A 12,242-nucleotide genomic window follows, 5' to 3' on the forward strand; every position below is an offset into this window, starting at 1 on the left:
ACGGAACCCCCATCACCCCAGTAACCAAGCACAGATATCTCGGCGTTATCGTCGACCCCAAACTCAGTTTCAAACACTATATTGCAGATATTCACAAGGTGTGCAGATCCAGATGGCTTGAAACTTAGAAACTTAAAATACGTGGTTTTCGTTGCCGACGCCCAGCCTCTCATCACCTACGGGTCAGAAATCTGGACGTCGGCAACGAAAACCACGCTAAAAACCATTGCATCTGATGAGTACTGGCTTCTTCGGTGGGTCCTCTTCAAGCATAAACTGCCACTACTCATACATACTTCAGATATCACCCAACTTCTAAATTACAGAAAAGTCTCCAAACGGATTTGCCCTCAGTTTGCTTGTGTCAATTAAAATGATAGCGGGTGAAGTCAATACGGCAAGTTTTTGGCAGATGTGCAATTGGAGATGGTTATCCCAGCCGCGAAACGTTTAAGAGTCCTCCCCCTCTCTGCAGTCTGTGGCATGGAGGCTCAGGATAGGCGATGGATTCCTGCCCATGGAGATGTATTACAAAAAGTTCATAGAGGACAAATCCTACAGAAGACGCAGCATCAGAGAACAGCTTTGTTGTTGTTTGGTTTTTAGGAGTATTAGCAACTAAGGCCATATTGCTCCGGGATATGCGGTGGTCATTCCCTGACCTTTCCGCATCCTCCGTATTTGGTGGTCACGGGCTCGAACCACGGTCTAATCAAGAAGCGCACTGCTGCTCCTTCCCACCTGGTTACGGAGGCGCTGAACAGCTTTCGTCTTCAAACGAGTGACTGCCATAGTCTTTTCATCACTTTTCATTTCTCATGTTAATATTAATTTTATATGTAATTATACGTTTTAATATATGTTTTATGTAATTTTTCCTATTGATCAATTTTATGTTAAACCCCTAGCATTGTCGCTGTTATGAGTATTATTGTATCAGGCAATCATGTAACCATCCACTGCTTGCAATAAAGATATTAATAATAATAATGGTTGAAAATGAAATGTCAGAGGCACAAGATGCTTGTGCCACTAACATTTCATTTTCAAAAGGTAATAATGGTTGTTGGTCTTCCACTCTTCGGAACGTATACTTCTCTAAGTGTGTGGATGAAAAGCCTACATGGAAAGTGGTACTGAAGACAACGCGCCACTTTGTCAGGAGAGATTCCGCATTCTCCGTTTTCCACTATTATTTCAGTCCCCACTTCTTTCATTTGTGGTATGATGGCCCTCAACATGTTCAGATCCGTGTTGTTCGATAACACAGCAACAAGAACACGTATCTGAACATGTTGAGGGCCATCATACCATAATTGCGCACGTAGACTCTTTCTTTTGGAGTCATTGAGAGAAAGGTAAATACGGCCGGAAACCACGTAACGTCGACTGTTTCGAATTCTTCATCGCTGACGTCTTTCAGGAAGTGGATAGATCTTCGTGTCAAAAAGTGTCGCAGACTCCGGGAATGCGTGAACAGCGACAGCAAGCATTTTCAGCAAACGTTTTTCTGTCTCACACGGTTCATATATAAAATGCAGTACACTTGCGAACAGTAAGTTGGCAACTGCACCCATGAAATTAGTCACGGTGCAGCAACTGTACTTTTGTCGCATTGTGTATATTTGTGAGGACAAACTCCGCTTTACACTGGGGAAAACTTAAACTAATTTTTTTTTTTTTTTTATCTGGTGCAGCATAAGCCTCAGGCTTCCTTGCACCATATAGCTAATAATAATAAAGAATATTAAATCAAAAATAACAAAATTTATAATCATTTTTATAAATGTTTCAAAAAGATTCAAAAAGATTTCTAGGACTGCCCAGACACTCGCGCCTGTTCTGGATTGAAAAGTGACGCAAAAAAGCAAAGGAAGAAACCGGATGCAGAGATCAACCAAGCGCGACACAACTCGCTCCTTTGCTTTTCTCGTGTGACAAAAGCTTCTGAAACAGATGACTCACCATCTTCTACTCTTCAGATCGTCCTTCACTCTACTCGAGGATAATTTTCTAATCTTTTATTCATTACGTCAAGTTTCAAATAATTATAGTTAGGGTACAGCCGACATTTTGTTGCTTTCGTCGTACTTAACGTGACCTTTGACACCCCAGCATTTTGGGTGTCCTCATATCCGATTTGGGTGGATTTTCGATGAAGATTTACTGATCAAGAAGCGTCGTAAATGTTCGTACGAGTCAATTAAAAAATCAAATTACGTTGAGAACACTTGGGAGGAGAAAAGTTAGTGAACTTGACGTGACAAGGGAATCAGCTGCAGCTGTGGTGTCAATCTGTGGTCCGGTTCTAAAAGGGCCGATGTCAAATTTTATGCAGTGTTTATAGTATGACTGAAATAAGGGTCAGTAAAAACAAAGATCTCTTAGTAATGGAACAGAGCTAGACGTTGGCCGTTTAGCATAAGAAAGGTACAGAAGAATAAATAGTTCAGTCATTATAAAAACCAAGTAATGTAAATGTGAACAGTCCACGCGTCAAAGAGGGCCATAATTGGCCAAACCACATCTTCAAAAGGTAATTTATTGAGAGGAAGCCCTATATTAACTACCCAATTATTCAAAAGTACGTTAGAGTTAAGAAGAATGTCACAACTTATGCACACTTGATGCAGTATGTACAGTGTGAACGAGGAGGGACACGACAGACATTTGATCCCAAAGCACATCGATTGCAGAAGAACTGCTAAGATATTGACGAGCCAGCATCAATATGTTAGCAGTTGTGGCGTGAAATAAGTGATGGGGAAACAAAAATGAGATGGCAGAGTGGGGAACGCATCAAATGAGTAAGAGGTGACTATTTGAGTGCAAGCAGATCTGAATGAAGAGTTGAATCTTGTACACAGAATGGAACTGGTGGGTGGACGGATATTTTCGATTTTAAATTAACCTCGCCTCACTTTTAACCTTAAATTAACTGATTAAATTGAGGTTATGTGCCAGCACTCAGTTCTCACCGTATCGTGTGCTGTCCTTCGGTGATAAACCCCCTTTCCCCTCATCACCACCTTATTGGTGTCGTGTGCATTGTAGTGTATAGACAATGCACGTATCCGTGGGTGCACGAAGCGAGAAACACGACGCTAACATAAACACCTCGCGCAGCCTTATCGCAAGAAGTGTTTTCGCATCCACGAGAGCGCAAGCAATCTGTGACAGCACGAAACGTTACGTAGCTTTTCTTTTGTTGCATCAATCCCGAACAGCGTTGCGTGCCTGTTTATTTTGATGCAGTAGATAAGGGCGGACTGAAAGGTTTCAATGGCGGCACTGATTTCGAGATTATCGCTGAAATTCGTTCCCCCTCAGCCAAGGCATGCCAACTGACGTTTGTATCAGAAAACCCGAAATCTGCCACCTCTTTACGTGTACCGATCTTTCACACGCACCAACGCAGTACAGCGCCTTCACAACGAGTTGCCAAATGCTGTATTAAAAATAAACAATTCCAGACGAGAAGCGGCAACAGCTATTTATTTGAAATGAGGAAAGTCTTGACAACTGTTTCGTCACTGGTTGCAGCCTCCCGCTGGAATGTGCCCCTACCTGTCGCACAAATGAGTATCTTCAGTTCGCGTGAAATGAAAAGCTCTCACGTATGATCGGGGGCAAAATTGAAATTATCGGCAAGATCCTTCTTAGATGAAAGACTGGCCAAAAGAAAGAAAACAGAGTAGTCAAAAATGGCCATATCTCAGGGTGAAGCAAGTGGAACAGGAAACTGTAGGGGCCACTTCCGTTTCTTATCTTCCTTAATGACATCGATGAAGTAGTGGGGAAATAGTCAAAGGAATTTGCCGATGACTTGAAGGTAGGAAGGGTAGTTAACGACCAGAAACAGGACCATTTTGTTTCAAAATGACTTAGATCGGTTGCTCAGATAGTCTGAAAAACGGCAACTTAAATGTTTCTAAAATGTAAGTTTGCACCTGCAGAACAGAAGTCCAGCAGTTACTTATGAGCTATAGGGGTTAAAAAGTAGTGCAAGAGAAAAAGACTTTTCCATGCACCGTAAGCTAAGTTGTAAATTTGACGTCTAAGAAGGTACGTGGTTTGGTTTATAGGATCGCTATTATCCTTTTATACAAGACAATGGTTAGATCTCATCTAAGAGACAGAACATCCTGAGATAGTTCAGTGAATGGCAGCCACATTAGTGATGAGTGTAAATCGTTACATTCATTTAGAATGTTGTCATCTAAAGTGGCAGAGGGGGAGGGACTGATTAGGTGGGCTATAAACCCTACAATCTCAGAAGGTTTTACCAACACTGTAACAAAACGCCCCAGCAGAGTGGTCAAGGAAAGGAAAAAAGTACGTGCACTTTAATCATATATAAGCAATTTGTTCAAGCTCGCGGAGTATTAAGTATGGTACTGTTCTTTTATCCTTCTATCTTGGCAATCGCAATTTGGTGCCTCTCCCTTTAAAATTTACTTCTTACGTGTATATAAGTTTGAGATTTTCAGGCGCGCGTCCCTTGAATGTTCGCGCCCGGGTGCAGTGCACCACTCCACCTTCGGGACGGACCGCCCCTGACGTACGGCGACCGAAGTTACACCGCTCGAACAGCGTACTTGCACGCAGATTCGACTGTTGCGCAATCGAATCTGTACTTTTCCATAAAAAATGTGTGGCCCGCGATGAAGTTGTATACTTCTCTGGCCACCTCGATTCGGCCATGTAGACGTGCATAGTATCTTATGTGGGGAGGCACCTGAACGTCAGTTCAACTCCACCTTGGTACACTGATGAATACATGTATGTAAAAAGCCAGAAGTGGGTTATATTACGTCTGTGCCGCGTGCGTGTTGTTTATGGCTGCTTTGTCACCAGGAAGGCGATCACCTAGGAAGTTTGCCCAGTGTCCGTATACACCACGAGGGGGTAGGTAACAACGTTGCGCGTGTATCGTGGCCAATTTACACAGTCATGCACTGAATGCCTAAAGCGAGTTTGGAACCATTCGAAAGAATCCCGTTCTAGCAAGCCGGCATCAGCATACAGACGCAGTCTTTCTCTTTCACTCAGGAGAGACCAGCACAAGACGAAAAAATAAATAGCGTAAGGTGGGGAGTGACGTACGATAAAGGACACTGCTCGGCCATGTCTTTATCCAGTACTACCCAAAGTTGCCCACAAACAGTAGAAGTCTTCAGTCGAACAATAGCAGCAAAGTCATCCAAAAAGATCAGCAAGTTTGAAACAAGTTCTAGATGAAAGTCTGTTAATCTGGAGTGGTATAAGAGTGTCTGGTTGATGACTGTATTACTATGCAGAGGAAGGTTTGAGTTTCGAAGAATCTTAATAAACGATGAGTCAGAAAAATGCAGAATGTGTTAGAAATTTCTCGCGTGTTCTTGAAACAACCAGCAAAATTTTGTAGATGTCGTCAGGGCGACATACGAAGCAACAGGTTGTTATATCATTTATGATGCGTTTTCAAGTTGATTGCTTGCATTAACAGTACTGAGGTCGAAAGTCTTCCTACGATTAAAAGCAGCATTGTAGAAGATCTGAAAGGCCTGGAAATTGTGTCCTCACATCCAGGACACGTTTGGAACTGTTGCCTTAGTTTCTAGTTCCCCCATCTTAGTTCCTCGTAAATGGAGCATTCAAAAAGGACGCGAGAAGTCTTTAGGTAGCTCACATCGACAGGAAAGCTGTATTAGAAAGTTTAAGTTGGTAAAGTTTTTGGTTAAGAGAACCACGTCCAGTTAGTACGTAGGAAGTAAACAGTGAGAGTGAAAACGATTTTCTGGTAGATGATGGAAGTAGCATCTTGATTCGGAGTAGAAAAGAAATCTATTCGTGTTACGACAGCAGCACTGCACGATGACGAGGAGGGCCGCACCTATGTCGTCTACCGTACCTTGTCTCTGGACAGAGTTGCGCAAAGCAAAGTTATTCCTCGAAATTAGCGCCGTAACAGTTGGTTGATCGTAAAACGCAATACCGATTGAGGATTGAAAGGCCGAATGTCGGACAACTCCGCTTTAAATATGAAAGTCGTTAAAAATATAAATACCTAAACGCGTGTAGAGATTTCAGTTTGTGCTTTTCTGCAAGCACTTTTTCAAACTTCAATGAGCGTTACTACCGAATAATTGGCGAACATCAGAAACAATTCGCCTCGTCTCGTCCTTCCAACGTCGACGTTACAAAAGGGATGTTGCCGGAAATACATTAGCGAGTGTCAATGACACGAGGCTCGACCTTTGTACGTACGCAGAGGACACGAAAAATTGAAGAGGAGCTCGGGAGGACATTTGTTTCGGATCGGAAATCACTGAACGATTTAAAACTTGACCGGAAAACATTTGCACGACGTGTCTCGCAGCAACTGATAACAATCGAGATGCCCCCTGGTTTCAAAAGATATGTAAATAAAAATAATACTTATTTATTCACTCCGCGCGAAGCGTACAAATTTACCTCGGTACGCTAATATATGCTGGGGGGGAGGTTAGATTAAAATAAGTAGCGACGTGTGAATAAAAAGGAAGGAGCAGAGTGGACGTGTGTACACAATAAATTAAATATGTACAATAAATATTGCTGCAGCCTTCGCGACACTTCGAGCTTTCAATTACTGTAAATACAAATGAACGGATATTGTGAACTCTAAACGCTCGCTGCCTGCCTGAACTGGGAGTAAAAAAAAAAAAAAAAAAAAAAAAAAAAAAAAAAAACTTTGCAAATCGAAATGTTACACCGCAAGCGTAAGAATTATCGTATCTGTAAAATTTAAAAACTTTCTGCACCAACCATTTTACTGCAACGAAATCACTCGGTGAAAGAGAAAAAGCGAAAGGGTGGCGTATTTTTTGCTTGTGCGCTGCACACAAACGGACAAATTTTTTCTTTCTATCAACTCGACATCCGAACGCAAGTATCGTAACGAGCCATTTCCAGCTCGACTGACCGAAAATGCGTCGACCACACGCTTATTTAAAAGCGGCAGTTTCCCCGAAATGTGCCGCCAACGTTTAAAAACAACGAAAATCGAAACAGTTGTCGACTCACCTTGCAATCGTCGCTGTTTGCTGCCGCCATCGCCGAACGGAAATCGGATGGAAGTGGCGAGGAACGAAACTTTTTTGCCCGCGGTGATCGGGTGGATGATTCTCCGCGCGCTGTTGCGCCAGAAAATGACGATCGGGCCGCTTGTCTGTCATAAAAGCTCTCCGGTTACGCAACGTCATGCGGCTGCGAGCTGAAAACACGCGCCACCACCTGCCCCTGCACTCACGTGAAGCGAAGACGACGAACGAAACGAAAATGCCTTCGGAGAGGGACTCGAACCCGTGAGGCTAAAAGTGGTTCTTTACGGAAGATGCGTCGACATCGTTGTGCGCGAGTGCGGGTGGATCCGGGTTTAAAACGGTTAAATGAACCATTAAATTTCGTTGGAAACAGCGAACTTAAAATGAGATTGCAGATTTGTTTTAATTTTTAAAATATCGCGCGATCCTCTCCCACCCCACATAAACACTACGAAGCGTACCCGAAGATTTCGAGTTCCATTTAAGAATGTTATCTGGAAGTTACCCCTGGTCACATTACACCGAAATATATGCCGCAAAATAGCCGGAGTCACATTTCATTTGTAAACAAGGAAATTTTCAGAATTTTAATCTGTTTGTAGTCGAATTCTGAAAAAATGCCTACTTTAGTGTTTCGGTTGGGGGCCCCACCGGTGGTTTCCAAAAATGAAGTCGCTTTTAATTTCGCTGTAAATGGAGTAAATGAAACCTCGACACGTTTCTTTAGCCCGTACGCTTCGCCACAGAAACAAAAGTACGGCTTTAAGAATTTTAATGTAATCACGATGTCGAAATAATGTAAACATTTTTAATCCATCCATCTATCTTTTAATTTCGATGCCAGTTATAGATAGTATTTGTATACTCTCTTACGTTATCTATACGTATAAATAAAAGTCGTTTATTTATACGTACAGCGGTATAAATAAACAGCTTTCAATCTCCCCTCTCCAATACTAAAAACAGTTTGCAGAAAACTTTAAAAGATTCAGGAGATGGAGAAGCCGCATTCTTTATCTGTACAGTTCCAGGCCCGTTTCCTTCCAGGAGGAAAAACTCCTAGCCTCCCCTCGACAAATCGATTGAGATTGAAAACGCCTTTTTCTGAAGAATTTTTCAGGTTGCACACGAGATTCAACATCCGCTGCTTCCCAAACGGGGAGGGGGAACCGCATGACACGACCAGAGAAGGAAGGCGAGTATCTCGTATTCCACCGTATACATGGAAGCGAAGATGAATTTCACCGTTTCCTTAATAAGGATATTGGATATGTGGAAAAGCAGATCCCTTTACCTTTTAATTAGAATTCACGCCACGCTCGATTTTTTATTGTAACTTCTCGTAAGAATTCGTGCAAAGTTAAAACTCACTGAAAGAAGGTCAGTTCGGCAGTGGCCAAAGAATAGAAATCTGCCCGAAACTGTGTAAGCATTCCGACCTCTACAAAATAAACTGGTTCGTGGATACGTTTATATTTATAAAAAAAGAAAAGAAAGAAGAATATTTTTAAAGGACTTAAATTAAAACTGCGCACAACACTGAGTGCAGCCGACACGCGCTGAAGAAATCGCTGTCAACAATCTTGAACAACAAACATGAATGATGTGTGTGTGGTAACTCCGACCCTCGCGATATCTCGGTTATCTTCAAAACCGATCCGTTCTCTTATCTGTTGTGTGTGTGCCTTATCTATTCCAGAACACATCCTGATTTCTCGAAACAATCGGGTCAATTTTCGTTATGAATTAACGGAAAATTTCTATTCCACCGCCACTACATTGACACCCGAAAATTAGAAGTCAAATTTCATTACTATTTAATTATCAAAACTATTTAATTAAAATAAACAAAAACACGCAGCACTTATAGAAAGTAACACTTCACGTAATGGACAGCAACTGCAAACAGGGTTCGGTTTGAACCCAACAAGAAGCTCTTCTGTTTGAAACCACCAAACACCTGATTTGTCTTTAAACGGTTTACGAGATGGACAGGGCATCGCTAATTTCTTGATACAAGGTTTTCCCTGGGAATTTTAATATCAACAGGGCTACCCCCCCCCCCCCCCCGAAGTGGAGACAGACATGGTGAACTATCTGATCTAAAATGGCGGTTCTAAATGTGAAAAGCTGTCCTATTCAATCAATTGTCAATCCTGCAACTTTCTCTCTTGTATTTTCACATTTAACTCTGCAAATGTAAATATTCAAGCAAAATTTATTTCTGTACAAATAATCCTGCTTGTGCTCCATGCAGAAGAGACACTTGTACCTTGCCGGGGTTTTTCTACTAGATCTTTCATCATACATCGCGGAATTTGGTACACATTAAATATATGTAGTGGAGGGTATACGCTGTATTCGATTAATAAGCCTGAATTCGATCAATAAGCTGATATGCACAGTATACTCTCTCGCTGTTCGAAAAATTCGTGGTGTCCACCGAAGAGGAACTGGACAATACCTTCTGCTAATCTTACGACTACAACACTGCCTACTTGGGATCCGCCGTTGGACCTCCAAGCAGACAGATGCGACTGGTATGAGCAGCCATGGAAGTAAATAATTTTGGGGATTTATCTGATGATTATGGTTTCAGAAATGTTAGTACGAAGGAGCGTTATGGATCTCAAGAGGACTGTATGTCGAGAATTCTGAGAACCAGCAGAAGAAGAATAGCTCCATCCAAATGGAACTGTTCCTCTTCTTCACCTCCATAATGAGTCGTCCAGTTCCTCTTCGGTGGTCCAAGAGCCACTGGCAGAACTGGAGGTGTCTGCATGGTCCTGCAGCAGCAGCTCCTACTTAATTAAAATAACACGCACTCTTACGTTTCTTAAATTTATCGTTGGGCGAAGAGATAAATTCTTCGCTCAATTTCTCTGCAAATTCTTCTGTAATGGTCTTGTTTCTAACTTAAGTTTCAAAATGAACGCGCTTCGCTGCAGTTCTTAATGGTCAGAAGCTGAAACAAACTTAACATCAGGGGGATGCGTTACATTTTCACTACGCCGTATTTTGATGGCTCGTATAATTATCGATCGAACCTCGTTACCCAATAACAATAAATATCAACCAATGAGGAGCAACAGTTAATCACTGCTTCTACAATTAGCGTCTTCCCGTGCGCTGCTGATTTATCTCAACCCGTTTCCATAAATTTAATTCGTGAAGATCGGGACTGTGAAAAGGGAATGGGGTGGAGGAATTCAGTAAGTGTAGCAAAATAGTAATTCGGGTTTCTTCAATACTCTGGAAGGTGCTTTCTCTGAAGCGGATATGAAACTTTCTGCTGTACTCGAATTTCATCCAGCAATCACGCCTGATGATTTTCTTCGTCTGGAAGAAAGCATCCGTCTGCTCATTAATAAATCTGCGCAGCATTCATTTAAAGAACGGATTTCAGTCCTACTGAAACAAATAGTCGGTTCTGTTCATTTTCTTTTAAGTTAAGAAAGCGTACATTAAGGGAATAATATGAATTTTTCCACGAGTAGGCTGGAAAAATTCATATTCCCGTCAAAGTGCTGCGTCCAATAATTTTTGAAGGTGTTTCGGGCAAACTGTGGGAATTTTCGTTTCTTTTCTCTTCAATTTCTACTGAAGATGGCTTCCCACCAGGAGCCGGATGGCCAGTTAAGTTACAACGTTCGGTCGAACCTTTAAAATTGAAATTGAACGAGATAAACATTAACTGAAAAGTGTGCCACCGAAACGATATTACCACTGCAGTTTCTTTAAAGTAGTCGCCATAGCGAAACTTTCCAAGTTTAAAAATAGCGGTAGATTTTCTCTGATGAAGGACTTTCACTGTACAGCATTATTGCGAGTTTGTATTTTTCGAACTGTTCGTGCTCACTTCTCACCTTCCTTGTGCTCGAAGGGGGGGGGGGGTCTTATACGCTTTTCGCATTACTTCATATTGTGACGTAAGCAATTTTCATCACCTCCTGCTTAGCAGACTGACGACAGTTGCCCTCTTTGAAGGAGCCACGACTTTCAGATAAGACGCGATGCCATCAAAAGCTTCAGATCGTTTTTTATCTGAAATGTGTAAACATTTGTGTTTTGCATTCGGGGTCCTCGGCGATGGGTCAACGGGCAACTTGGTTCTGTCTGGAATGGCTCTCCTCTCCGAATAAATATCAAAAACCGCGTGTATTCGTAAATATCGTGGAAAGTCCAAAGAGCTGTCTGGACAACTTATTTCGTAAATTCGTTTAAAGAATAATAAAAGAAATATTATTAGGTGAATTAAAGTTTAAAGCGAAGCCATTTCCGTCATTTTCCCCGACTCGCTGTTTAAATATCGCCCTAACGATAAAATTCTTCGAAAATGCTCAGAAAAAAATCGTCAGAAAAGCGATGGGTGATTGAGGATTATGCAATTACAAAATTCTGATTGTGACTAGCATCGTTGCAATGAATGAATGAGAGAGAGAGAGAGAGAGTACGTTGAACTGATAAATGAGGCTATTTGAAAGAAAGAATTTCCTACAATGAGCAAATTCCAATTTCGTATTATTGGAATTCACTCGCCCGGATACAAGCCAACTTATCGTACACGGAGATAAGGAGAGTAACACGGCCAGGACCCTGGGGAAGGAATGGTAGCAGTGAATACAGCAAACGACTGGAGATGAAACAACAGGCGGCGCTGCCATGCGAACTGCGAAAAATGCAGATGACGCACTCGCAATGTTAAGATTATGATCTGGATTATTTAGAATTTGTAAGAGTTTTGAGGGCGAAAAGCCCGTGTTTCGGAGTTAAAAATCAATGGAATCCTCACCACTAAATCGACAGCAATATTCTATGGAGTGAGCCAACCAATCATTTGCAAATTCCCAAAGGAAAGTGTTCTTAACTTCAGCCACACAACAGAATGGAACCGAGACCCTTTTCAGCATGACACTGTTTCACTGCGACGCACCAAGGGGAAGGTTAGGGATGTTCCCCTCCTCACCAAGTGAGAAACGCTATCCAACAGTCAGGGTGAGTGAATGAAAAGTGTGTGTTGTTGACCCCCAAATTAGACTGCACTGGAAACAACCTACACAAGACCCTCCCTGGCTTGCCGATCCATGCTCCTATTGTGGTATGCTAACTCCGGCTGCAGCTGGTCTGGCCAATGCTGGTCTCCACAGTGCGATCTCGCTCTACCCACATAGGGCG

At 42.1% G+C, this 12,242-nt stretch overlaps 1 protein-coding gene across 1 annotated transcript in view; it reads right to left on the reverse strand.

The window, feature by feature from the left end:
* The window catches only part of LOC150074947 (solute carrier family 23 member 1), a 40,976-nt gene extending 33,842 nt beyond the window's left edge, over positions 1-7,134 (reverse strand). The window contains exon 1 of the mRNA XM_090388306.1: positions 7,048-7,134. Within this exon, the coding sequence (XP_090244432.1) occupies positions 7,048-7,077 (30 nt within the window). The 5' untranslated portion in view covers positions 7,078-7,134. The remainder of the gene's footprint in view (positions 1-7,047) is intronic.
* Between the last annotated feature and the right edge of the window lie 5,108 nt (positions 7,135-12,242).

Source organism: Mastigoproctus giganteus, chromosome 14, assembly GCF_048544385.1.
Source record: "Mastigoproctus giganteus isolate SK-2022 chromosome 14, ASM4854438v1, whole genome shotgun sequence".
Classification (NCBI taxonomy): Eukaryota; Metazoa; Arthropoda; class Arachnida; order Uropygi; family Thelyphonidae; genus Mastigoproctus; species Mastigoproctus giganteus.